The sequence below is a fragment of the Pipistrellus hanaki genome (assembly GCF_964339955.1).
Source record: "Pipistrellus hanaki genome assembly, chromosome: 5".
Lineage (NCBI taxonomy): Eukaryota > Metazoa > Chordata > Mammalia > Chiroptera > Vespertilionidae > Pipistrellus > Pipistrellus hanaki.
In genome coordinates, this window is record NC_140507.1 from 71,930,921 (window position 1) to 71,943,719 (window position 12,799).

At 49.6% G+C, this 12,799-nt stretch overlaps 1 protein-coding gene across 9 annotated transcripts in view; it reads left to right on the top strand.

The window, feature by feature from the left end:
* CELF5 (CUGBP Elav-like family member 5) overlaps positions 1-12,799 on the top strand; it is a 43,655-nt gene that overhangs the window by 4,935 nt on the left and 25,921 nt on the right. For all 9 annotated transcript variants that reach the window (XR_014794983.1, XR_014794984.1, XR_014794985.1 and 6 more), the window contains exon 2: positions 10,818-10,900. Coding sequence is in view for 4 of the 9 variants with exons in the window: in XM_084883517.1 (XP_084739643.1) it covers positions 10,818-10,900 (83 nt within the window). In the remaining 5 variants the exon portion in view is untranslated. The remainder of the gene's footprint in view (positions 1-10,817; positions 10,901-12,799) is intronic.

Genomic DNA, 12,799 nt, shown 5'->3' on the forward strand with positions numbered 1-12,799 from the left:
GGGCCTTTGGAGCCTCAGAGCCCCCTTCTGATGTGGGGCTTACGTAGCAAGTCTCTTCTGAGAAGTTCTGCCATTAGAGTTGGACTCAGGAGTTATCTCGGAAATAGGGTTGAGGGAACTGGGTAGGGAAACAGGAAATCCTGCTGCATGGAAGATGGGCATTATAACTGGGGCTTTGAAGGATTAATAAGAGCTTGTCAAGTGGAGAAAGCATTTCATTTATTTGTTAACAGAAGTACTTAGTGTTCTGGGCCCTATGATGAGTGTGAAATATAGGAGCAAGTCAGCTAGATGGATGTTTCCGTCCTTATGGATATGGGCAGAAGGAACTGGGTTTGCAAAGTCCTGGAGGTATGAAGGGGCACAGCTGAAGTTGAGGAGGAGTTAAGTGAGACACAGGAGATGAGGCCAGAGGATCAGCATGGACTGGACCCTGAAGAGCCTTTGATGCTAAACTGAGCTTGGATTCTCTCCTGAGGGCACTTGGGAGCCATGAAAGAATTTAGAGCAGTGGAGGATCTCAGTTAGTCCTGCATGGAAAGGGAGTTTTATGTCTTATTACCCTCCAGTGCCACCATCAGCCTCTCACCAGCCTCCCAGCCTTATTCAGAATATGCCCACTTCCTACACACCTGCATGGATAAAATGGAGGTCCACATAGATGTAGGAAGAGAGGAGTATAAGGGAACAGAATGTGTTCAGGTTGCAGTGGTTCTTAGAGAACCAGGTTCCCCTCTTCCAAATGCATCAGGTGAGGAATTTGGGCTCAGAGAGGGCCAACACCCAGCACCAAGTCACACAGCAATAGAGCCAGGCATCCCACCTCCCAGCCTGTGCCTGGCCACTTGGGAAGAATGATAGAGGAGGCAGAGAAAGAGATGTGATTGTGAGATGTAGACTCATGATGAAAGCCTTCCGGGAGGCTGGCTGTTCTGGGAATGAAGGGAACCAAGGCCAGAGGGAGGGGCTGCTGGATCTGGGAGACACTGACATAGCAATAGCCCTGTTGGTTGGGAGTGATTGTTACTGAGGTATAAGCTCTCTGAGGAAAGGACTGTGTCTTGTTTGCCGTTTAGAAGTGGAGCATGTTAATGAATGAGAGCGTTGGGAAATGAGAGTGTGGGGAAATAAGGGATGTGGAAGGTGGACTGGCTAACAGATAGAAGGAAAATTGAGTAGATAAATGTGGGCACGAATGGATGGATGGATGGATGACAATGACAGTGTATGTATGAGTGGATTGGTGGATGAAAGAGTGGGTAGATGGGTAGAACAATGAATAGATTGATAGATGGTGGGTTGGTGAATGGGTGGATGAATATATAGATGAATGGATAAAAGAATAGATGGGTGGATGGAGAAATGGATAGATGGATGGAAAGATGGAAGAATGGTGGGTATATGGAGTGTGGATGCAAAGATGGGTGGATGATGGGTGGATGAATGGGCAGTGGGTTGGTGGCTAAATGAGTAGATGGATGGGTGCATTGAAGGATGGAAGATGGACACCTCCCCAATATTTGCCACCTTCCTCCTCACCTGGTGGGTGGGATGGCTACCAGCTTTGCAGGCCGACAGACTTGACTTCCATTCCTGGCTCTGCTTTTTATTTCTGACAAGTCACCTCATCTTTTCTTAGCTTCTTCATTTGTAAAAGAGAAAGACTATTGGTAGCTATCTTAGAGAGTCATTGTAAAAATTAGAATTCACTTATATAATGTGATTGATGTAATTACTGAGTAATAATGCCTTGTATATTGTTGCTGTCAATACATAGTTAGGCAGTTAGATAGTCAACAACTGTTTATCGAGTCTCTATGATGTGCCAGGTACTGAGCAAGGCTCTGGAGACACCAAGAAATCCAGCAGGAAGGAGGACTGACAATAACCTAGTAAGCATAGGTAAGATTTAGATAGAAATGAGTTGAAGGAAAGAAAACCAGATGTGTGTCAGGTGACAGCTTACCTGGGGTGGCCAAAGATGGCCTCTCTGAGGAGGTGACATTTGGGATAATATCAGAATGACAGATGGGAAGACTGTTATTCTAAAGCCAAGAGAAAGGCATTCCAGGGGGAGGACACAGCATGTGCATAGGTCATGAGCTCAGAATGAGTTTGAGTTGTGGTAAGAACAGTGAGGAGCCATGTTGCTGGGACAGAATAAGCAGTGGAGAGAGAGGGAGGCGAAGAGGGCAGAGCAGTGATGGGGCAGGTCTGGCAGAGCCGGTGGACCTCGGAGGACTTGAGCTTTTACCCTCAGTGAGGTGTGAGCCCTGGAGGGCTGTGGGCAGTGGTCCCTTAGGGAGGTCACTTTTCAGAATCTGGAGAATGTGGACTCTGGGCCTTTCACTTCCTAGATGGGGAAAATAAGGCACAGAGAGTCCTAGAGCATGACTGGATATTTGGGAGGGTTTAGAACTCCAGACTCAGGTACCTGGAGGCATGAAGGGGGCTGCACGTGGGTCTAGGAAATTACAAGAGGATTAAATTTAAGAACAGTGGAGGGAAGAGGTCAGATGACAGCAGTGATTAGGGTGGGAAAGCCTGAAAAGGCTGCCAATCTTGGCTTTGACCTGAGAGCACTGGGGAGCTATGGTGGGTGTAGAGCTAGGGAGGGACATAGTTCACAGCTGAGTGCAGGGATAGTCCTTTGATGGGTTGTGTGGAGGAAGGACAGGAGCAGGATGGGAGGCCAAAGGTCAGAGAGGTGGCCACGCCGTGGTCCGGGTGGGAGAGAATGAGGCCTCAGCTGGGCCTGGGCTGTGGGCTTGGAGAGGAGGGGATGGTCGGAGACATATTTAAGATGTCAAATTATCAGCTCTTGGTTGGGGAGGGTAGGAGATTAGGAAGAGAGAGGATTCTTGTGAAGTGGGTGTTACCCAGGGTGACCCTGCTCCCAGGGGTCAGTGGGTAATGTCTGGAGACATCTGTGATTGTCATGACTGGCGGTGCTCCTGGCATTGAGTGAGTGGGATGAGGCATGCTGCTCAGCACTCCACAGTGCCCAGGACAGCCCCCACAGAGGGTGATCCATCCCTAGTGTCAGCAGTGCTAAGGGGAGAGATGGGTAAGTCACTGCTCTAGGGTGGATGGATAAGTGATAGACGGATGGACAGGTGGAGAAACGGATGGATGGATAGATGGATGGATGGATGGATGGATGGATGGATGGATGAGTGGATGGATGGATGGATGGATGGATGGATGAGTAGATGGATGGATGGATGGATGGATGGATGGATGGATGGATGGATGGATGGATGGATAGATGGATGGATGGATGGATGGATGGATGGATGGATGGATGGATGAGTGGATGGATGGATGGATGGATGGATGAGTAGATGGATGGATGGATGGATGGATGGATGGATGGATGAGTAGATGGATGGGTGGATGGATGGGTAGATGGACAGACGGATGGATGGATGGATGTGTAGATAAGTAGATGGACAGATGGATGGATGGGTGCAAGGATGGGTGAATCACTGGTGACTAAAATCCTGGGAGGAGTTAAGATGGCTGTGGGCAAGAGATCTGGGAAGGGGATCCAGAAGAGCCCTGAAAAGTCCCAACATGGAAGGCTGGGGCAGTGGAGAAGGAGGCAAGGGAGGCTAAGGAGTGGCAGCCAGGGAGGTAAAAGGTCAGCCAAGAAATGGTGCACCCAGTGGAGGGGTCAAGGAACATGATTCCTGAGCCTGAAGCCTTGCCCTCTTGGACGGGAACGGATATGTTTATAAGTGGGGGGAGGGACAGTGAATAGGGGAGAGGGCCCATCAGCCCATTGCTCTTAGTGAGGTGGGTGATGGTCTCAGATTGAGAGGAGGAAAGAAGAGGGTGGCCAGGGGCAGGCAGGTGATGGAGAGTGGCCCCAAAGCAGAAGGCAGGATCTCCTATAATCATTAATAGATAGTGTTATGACTGCTCTTTTATGAATGAGAAAGTGGGGCTCAATGATGCTAAGTGGCTGGTCCAAAATCATTGGACCCAGATTAGCCACTAGATCACAGAGCTGAAATTAAGGACCAAGAATGTGAGGTACCGTGTGCAGGGGCTCGGGATCAAAGAGATTTGAAATGGGGGTTCACACAATGAGTTATGGTTAGGGTCGTGGCTGGGGAGAGAAGATGTTGGGGATCAAAGAGAAGGTGAACAAGCCTATCTTTCCTGCATCTGTTTCCCCAGCAAAGCTGGCACACAGCAGGTGCTCAGAAAATGTTGTCTGGTCGGGGGAAGGAGGAATAAAAATGAACCAAATGTGGTCGCTGCCCTCAAGGAAGTGGTCTTGATATTAGCGGATCAGTTTGGGAAAAAAATAAATTCAGTCAGTCAACAAGCATTTATTGAGCACCTACTGCATGCCTGGCATTATTTAGGTCCTGGAGGCCTGCATTGAACAAAACACATAAAAAGTCCACTCCTAATGGAAGCTACAGTTCAGCGGGGCAGACAGAGCTAAACAAATAGAATATATGGCATGTGAGATGGTGATAAGGGCACTGGGAAATAAAGAACAGGATGGGAGATGGTTGAGGGCTCAAGGAAGGTTTCGCTAAGGAGGTAACATTTGAGCCAATACCTGAAGGAGGTGAGAGTGAACCATGAAAAGGTTTGGGGAAGTACATTTCAGAACAGCATGTGCAAAGGTCATGGGCAGGACCATGCTTGAAGTGGCAGAGGAGTAGTGAGGAGGCCGATGTGCCTGGAGCAGAGTAATCAGGGGAGTGAGGGAGGAGGCGAGGGTGGGGCGTGGATGGGGCAGGTTGTGCAGGGTCCTGTGGGCTTCAGGGAGGACTTGGCTTTTACCCTGAAGGAGGTGGGATCCCTGGAGGGCTGTGGGCAGAGGGGGACAGAACCTAACTCAGGTGCTCACAGTCACCCGCTGGTGGCTGCTGCAGGGAATACAGATTGGGGACCAGGATAGAAGCTGGGGCACCAGGGCAGAAGCAACTGCCCTGTCCAGGTGGGAGATGATGGGGCTGGACCAGGATGGAAGCCATTAACAGTGGCCAAATTCTACTGAGCACACTCTGTGTGCTGGGCCCTGGGGGCATGTCAGCGACTGGGACACTCACTGCCGCCACCCTCGGGGTGCCCACAGTCCTTTGGGGGCCAATAACACCCAACTAGGCAGTTACAGCATGACTGAGTGGAGAGGGGGACACAGGCACAGGAGAAGCCCATGAGGTACCTCACCCAACATCAGTTGGGGTGGTGAGGCTTACCAGAGGGGGTGGGGGTGACTCAGTTGAGGAGAAATGAGCCAAAGACTGTCCATCAGTGAGAGGCTGAGCATGGGTGTGCTGGACACGGCTAGTCAGGGTCAGTCTCCAAGAAAGTGACAAAAATCCCAGACTTATGCATGAGAATAAGCATTATAAATAGTAAGAAGGAAAAACCATCCTTTTCTTTTCATTCTAAAACATTTTTAGGCCATTCAATCAGCGTAACAAGCTTTAGCAACTTAAGTAGTCCCCAGTGTGCTGTGGTTTTCTGAAACTCAGAAACCTCTGGCTCCTGTTGCTCTGTGACATTGGGCAGATGACTCAATGGCTGGTGTGTCAGTTTCCCCATCTGTAAAATGGGGATAATAATAGTACCATTATCTTTGACTAGTCTGAGGATTCAGAGGACTGATATGGGTGGCATGCCCCCATCAAATGCCTGATGCTCAGTGGAAGTTGACTATTGTTACAATTTCAACACGAAATTGCTAAAGATCAGATCTCAGAGCAGAGAGCAGAGGATCTTGGCATGAGGAGGGACCCTAAGATTTCTCCTTGTGGAGCCATTGCTTGCTTAGCTTCAGGGATGGGGAGCCATCTCCTTATAACGAGATCCATGATGAGGCATGTCTAGTAATTACTTCCTGTATTAGGAAATTTTATTTTTCAAACATATTTTTATTGATTTCAGAGAAAGGGAGAGGGAGAGAGAGAAACATCAATGATGAGAAAGAATCATTGACTGGCTGCCTCCTGCACACCCCCTACTGGGGATTGAGCCTGCAACCCGGTCATGTGCCCGACGTAGAATCAAACCATGACCTCCTGGTCCATAGGTTGATGCTCAACCACTGAGCCACACCAGCTGGGCAGGAAACTTTCATACATGGAGGAAATCTCTTGTCTCCCATGAACCCCCCCCCCCCATTGGTGCTACTCTGCCCTTGGTTCTCAAGAGATCTGTGGGGACTGACCCTCCCAAGATCAGCCCTGGTCCTAGCTTTGAAAATGGAGGCAGGTGTAAAAGGAACCATAGAATTGTCAAGTGCTCAGCATTCTGGCTGTCAGTTGTTGCAGAGTGGGCTGCCCTCTCTACCTGCCCCACTGATCAGCTAACCCCTCAGGGTTCAGCCAGTTTGGGGAGGGGCTGCTTGACACCTAGCCCAGGCTCCACGTCATCAATGGGGCTGATGTGTGGTATGGGTGTGGCCAGGGCTGGCAAAAGAGGGAGAAGCTCACACTGGGTGAGCTATGTTTTCTCTCAAAGGGAGGTTGGAAGTCTGAGATCAAGGTGTCAGCTGAGTTGGTTCCTTCTGAGACTGAGAGGGAGGATCCAATCCAGGCCCCTCTCCCAGCCTCAGTGCTGCTGTCAGTCCTTCCTGCCCCTTGATTGAGGATATCACCCAAGTTCTGCCTTCGTGTCCACATGGCCTTCTCCCTGCGTGCACGCCTCCGTGTCCAGACTTCCTCCCTCTTATGAAGATACACGTTGTGTTATATTAGGACTCACTAATCCAGCATGACCTCATCTTCACCAATTCCATCTGCCATGACTCTACTGAGTGAGATCACATTCTGAGGTCCTGACAGTTAGGACAGCAACAGATGAATTGGGGGCTAGGGAAGCGTTTCCACCCTATCAGGACCTGAATGCCAAGGCTCTATCTATCTAGAAACGGGTAAACATCACACATTTCACCAACTAGAAAAGAAAAACTAAGAGTCCCAGGAGAGATTGGGCAAAGAGAATTGGGAACCATTTCAGCACCAGGGACAGCGACACGCGATTGGGTTATTCCTTCCTAGTGCAGCAAGATTCAGAGGCTGGCGATATGGAAGGTTGCTCTGGTCCCTCCCTTCCAGGGCGAGACCACTCCATGTTCTGCAGGCGGGACTCCACAGGCAAGGAAGGCCCCAAGGAGGAAGGGTTCTGCCCCTATTTTTGCATCCCTTGCAGCCTGATTTCTTGCCAGCCATGCCTAATTTCTCCCAGGTTTTAGGGCTAGCTATTATATTTTGTTGTTAATCCCCAGCCAAGAATACTTTTTCCCACTGCTTTTTAGAGAGGATGGGAGGGAGGGGGGAAAGAGGAGGGAGAGAGATAGAAAAAGATGTGAGGGAGACATATCAGTTGGTTGCTTCCCACACATGCCCTGACGATGGCTGGGGATTGAATCTGCAACCCAGGTACGTGCCCTTGACCAGGAATTGAACCCATGACCCCTCAGTGAGCAGGCCGATGTTCTGACAACTAGGCAATACCAGCCAGGACAGGGCTAGGTATTTTAACTCCTATCATCTCCCTGAAGACATTTGGGGATTAAATTCAGAATATAGAAACACACACAGAGGGGGGAAAAAATAACAGAAAGATAGATCGTGTATTGAGAGATGTTTGCATCACACAGAAACAAAACCAGATAAACACACAACATGTATAAAGAACCTCTAAAAAACAACAAGTTGCCTAGGGTCATTAATCCAGGAATGTACGTTAAAATCTCAATGAAATATAATGGCACACTCACCACTAATACCTAAAAGGCTGGAAACCCTGAGTTAATGAGAAAGAAGCACTAATAAGATTTAAAGACCCCTTTGGTGGGAGTAAGTGCAACCACTTTGGAAAACTGTTTGAAATAATCTATTAAAGCTAAACATATACCAACCTTATAACCAGCAATCCCATTCCTGGATCTGCCTTTGTGCATCAAAAAATACATATGTGAGAATGATCCATGACAGCTTTATTCACGATAGCCCCAAACAGTGAACAGCCTAAGTGCCATCCACCCACAGGACAATAGATAACCATTTGTAGCATATTAATAGGATAAAATATTGCACAGAAATAGAAAGGAATTGATCCCCGAGACACACAGCATCCACAGCTGAGTGGAAGAAACCAGACACAAAAGTGGACATGCACTGTGATTTCACTTACATACATTCAACATGGGAAGCCCTCAACTACAATGATGAGCGACGCATGAGGTGTGGGAAACCATAAGGAAAGCATGATCTGGTTATCACAAGGGCCAGGGTCGCAGCCACTTCTTGGAAGATTGTCATAGGGTGAATGGAACGTGGGGCTTCTGGTGGCTTCCATGTTCTATTTCTGGGTCTGTGAGGTGATCACATGACTTCATAATTATTTAATTGCACCTTTACAGATGCTGCCCTTTGTGGGAGAGAAGGTTTGTAATGTATACCAATTACAATTTTTTACGGTGGTAGAATTTACCATTTGACAGTGTATATCCCAGTAGCATCACCCACATTCACGTTGTTGTGCACCCATCACCACCATCCATCTCCAGGACTCTTTTCATCTTGCAAAACTGAAACTCTTGTACCCGGTTTCCCCCACCCCCAGCAAAACTGCATTTAATACTAACGCTTCATCCCCATTACACACTAATTCTTCATCCTCACCCACAGCCCCTGGCACGCACCATCTACTTCCTGTCTCTATTTATGTGACTCCTCATGAAATGAAATCATACGCTCACTGAGCACAAGGTCCCTAGGTTCATCGTGTTGTAGCATGGCTCAGAATTTCTTTCTTTTGTAAGGCTGAATAATATTCTGTTGTACATATAGGGTATTCCAAAAGTGTGTACACATACTTTGAATAATTATAAAGGCAGTGCTTATTAAAATACATTGCATTTTCAACATTGAGCTATCAGCTGTTAAAGGGTGTATATATTTGGGGGCGGGGGACACCTGTATATCCCACATTTTGTTTATCCATTCATCTGTTGATGGATATCTGGGTGCTTCTACCTTTTGGCTATTGTGAATAATGCTGCTGTGAGCATGGGTGTGCAAATATCTCTTCTGAGTCCCTGCTTTCAATTCTTTTGGGTATGTACCCAGAATTGCTGGATCATATGGTAGTTCTACGTTTAACTTTTTTGAGGCCCTGCCAAACTGTTCCCACAGCGGCTGTACCATTTTACATTTACAAATGTTTCTTAAAATGCTAGCACCTGTCTTCAGCTCTGCCTGGTGCCCTCTCCCCAGAGCTCCAAGAGACGTCTCAGGCTTGGGGCAGACACTCCTCCCCACCACCTAGCCCAGCTGGTGGGAGCAGCCACTGTGGTCAGCATCGCCTGGCAGACACAGCTTTAATTAGCTCCTGCCTGAGGCAGAAGTGGGCGCCCAGAGCTGTGCCCGAGAGCTCTGCATGGGCAGTCAGGAGTGAAGGGAGGCAGAGAGACAGAGACCATGAGGGGAAAAGCTGGGGCTGGGGGGGACAGGGTCCAACAGCATCAGAGCAGCCAAGGACGCTGTCATTTCACAGGCAGTGAAAACAAGGTCCCCCTAAGCTAGGCCACGCCCAGCTCTGGGCCCAGACATCGGGGTCCATCCCAGGGGTCTTGACACCTGCCTGCAACCCCCACCCCGTCTTCTGCAAACATCTTTCAAAATATCTTTTATCTCATTGGTCTTTCTCTGGGCATTTCTTTCTCCTTGCTTCTCTTTGTCTCTGGCTCTGGCTCAATGTTTCTTGCTCTGTGACTCTCAACACCTGGCAGCCCCGCCCCAACCCAGGATGTTGCCCAATCACACGCTGGCTTTGGGCACCTTCAGGGCCTCTCCTGATTGGCTCTGCTCTTTGCCGCTGAACCACGCACCCTCTGGAGCCTGGGCCGCTCCTTGGTAGGTCCATCGGAGGGAAACTGAGGCAAAGACTGGGCAGGCCCCATCCAAGACCACAGTGCTGGGGCCTCTCCCCATCGTCCTCTCCCTACAGGCCCGCAGCTCTGCCCACTCCCTGACCCCGCTTGGCCAGCCGCTGTCCTGAGAGGCTCTTCATCTCGTGTCAGCCACGGACTCCGTTAACATCTGGGTCTCCTCTCTTCCCTTCCCTGTTTCACTCTTTGGGAAGTGGAGGGGGCTGAACCACTGCTCCTGCATCCTCCCTCCCTCCACCGCTCCCTCCCCGCCCCCAGCAAAAGGTGGCTTCGGTTCGGGGTCCTCTTTATTAACTTTTAATTGTAGTAAAATACACATGATATAAAATCTACCATTTTAACGTGTCTTTCTCCTTTCCCCCCAGTTGTTTTACTGTAGTAAAATACACAGCATGTTAAATTCACCATCTTAACCATTGTTAAGTGTGCAGTTCAGTGGCATGAAGTGCGTCCACATTGCTGTACAACCATCACCACCATCCTCCTCTCGGCCTTCTCATCTTTCCAAACGGAAACTGTCCCCACTAAACATGAACTCTTTATCCTCCTCCCCCAGCCCCTGACAAGGTTTACTGTCTGTCTCTATGGAGTGGACTCCCTGGGGACTTCTTATAGGGAGAATTGTAACATTTGCCCGTTTGTGCCTGGCTTACTTCACTGAGCAAAATGTCCTTAAGGTCCATCCATGTCATAGGAGGTGTCGTTATTTACCTTTTTAAAAGAGTGAATACTATCCCACTATGTGGATGGCTCACCCTGTTTGTCCATTTATCCATCCATGGACACTTGGGTGGTTTCTGCCTGTTGGCTGCTGTGAACTATGCTGCTGTGATTGAGTAATGGGTATACAGCATCCTTTCCTCTTAACACCCCCTCCTCTCCCCTCCAGGCTGTGCCTTCCTCACTTACTGTGCCAGGGACTCTGCCATCAAAGCTCAGACTGCTCTGCACGAACAGAAGACCTTGCCCGGGGTGAGTCTGGATGCTGTCTGGGGCGGGGAGAGCGGAAGGGTGGCTCTCAGCCTGGGGAAGGCCAAGGCCCCTCTTGGGATCAGCAGGGTTTTGACTCAGAAAGAGGTATAAGACTCAGAGGGTCAAAAATGATCACCAGAGTGAGCACTAATTGAGTGCCTACTGCATATTGGGCCCAAGTATCACACCAGAGTGGTGATGTGTGGTGGGTCATGCAGGTGGCACCGGTTGAGGGTGTGAGTGTAGTTGGCCTGAGACCTGAAGATGAGGAAGCATTAGCAGGCAGCGGGAGCAGCACGTGCCAAGGCCCTGAGGCAGGACTGTGCCTCGTGTGTTAAAGGGACATCGAAGCAAATAGAGCTTCAGCCCCATGATTCGGGGGTTGCTTGGGCAGGATTTCCATCCCAAAAAGGTGGCCGGCCCAGGCTCTGTACCTGCCAGGTCTCTCTCTCAGCCCTGTCCTCTCTGGGTGGACAGAGGTCCCCTGAGCCAGGTGAGCCTGGTCTCCAGGCAGCACCTCCTGACGGAAAGTGAAGAAACCACAGAGAGATTCGTGGCTCTGGGGGTGGGCCTTGCCATTCTCTCCGGAATTCTCAGAGACCCTTCAGCATCAAAAGCATTCAGGAACTGCTTGGGGCACCTGTATCCATCAGCGCTGGGAACAGGAAGTCCGGGGTGTGCCAGCCCCGTGGGTTGCAGATAAACCAGGTGGTGAGGGAAGGCCTCTCTGAGGAGGCAACCTGATGACCTGAGGGAGGGAGGGGCCCTGTCTGCCATCCATGGTAGGGACACAGCCAGTACAGAGGCCTCGAGGCTGGACCAAACTCGGTGCCTTTGGGAGCATCGAGGAGACGAGCAGAGTGAAGCCATGGAGTGAGGAGGAGGGTGGAAGGGGGTGGGGAAGACGAAGGGATGGGACTCCGTGAGGAGTTTGGGTTTTATTCCAAGGGAAGCTGGGGCCATGGGAGGGTGGCAAGCAGGGGAATGACCTGGATTGATTTCAATTTTCAAAACCCTCCTTCCAACTACTGGAATCCTGGGGCTGCTTAACAACGCACCACAAGCCATGACGCTTGAAGCAGCGAAAATATATTGTCTCACAGTTCTGTGGGCCAGAAATCGGAAATCAAGGTGACAGCAGGCTGCCCTCCCTCTGGGAGAATCCTTTCTATGACTCTCCGGCTTCTGCTGGCTGCCAGAAGCTCCTTGGCTTGTAGACTCATTACTCCAATCATTCCTGCCCCCGTCATCACCAGGCCTTCTCCTCTGTGTCTACATCTCTCCGATGTCCCCTGCCTTTCTCTCATAAGGACACCTGTCATTAGATTTAGGGCTTACCATTCATCCAGGATGAACTCATCTCTAGAGCTGTCATTTAATTCCATTCATCAAGACCCCTTTTCCAAATAAGGTCTCATTTTATTATGATTATTTTTTGTTAAAAAATACTTTTATTGATTTCAGAGAGTAAGGGAGAAGGAGAGATAGATAGAAAATCAATTATCGAGCCCACAACCCGGGCATGTGCCCTTGACCAGAATAGAACCCAGGACCCTTCAGTCCATAAGTCGATGCTCTCTTTGGCTAGGGCCAAATAAGGTCTCATTTTATTCCCAGGTTCTGGAGGTTAGAACTTGGGTATATTTTAGGAGGACCATCATTCAACCTGCTAGAGAAGGTTGGCACAAAATAAAGGTCCAGATGCAGAACAGCGTCACCAGGGAGAAACAGCTGGCCTGCATAGCAGACTCCGCAGAGAGCAAACAGGATGGCTTCTTGGAGGAGGGAGCTTTGGGGCTGGGTTTTGAGAAATGGGGAGGATTGTGGCAGATGGAGATGAAGATGGGGGTGGCGTGAGGACAGAGTGTACCGAGACTCGGAGGCAGGGACGTGCCTGGT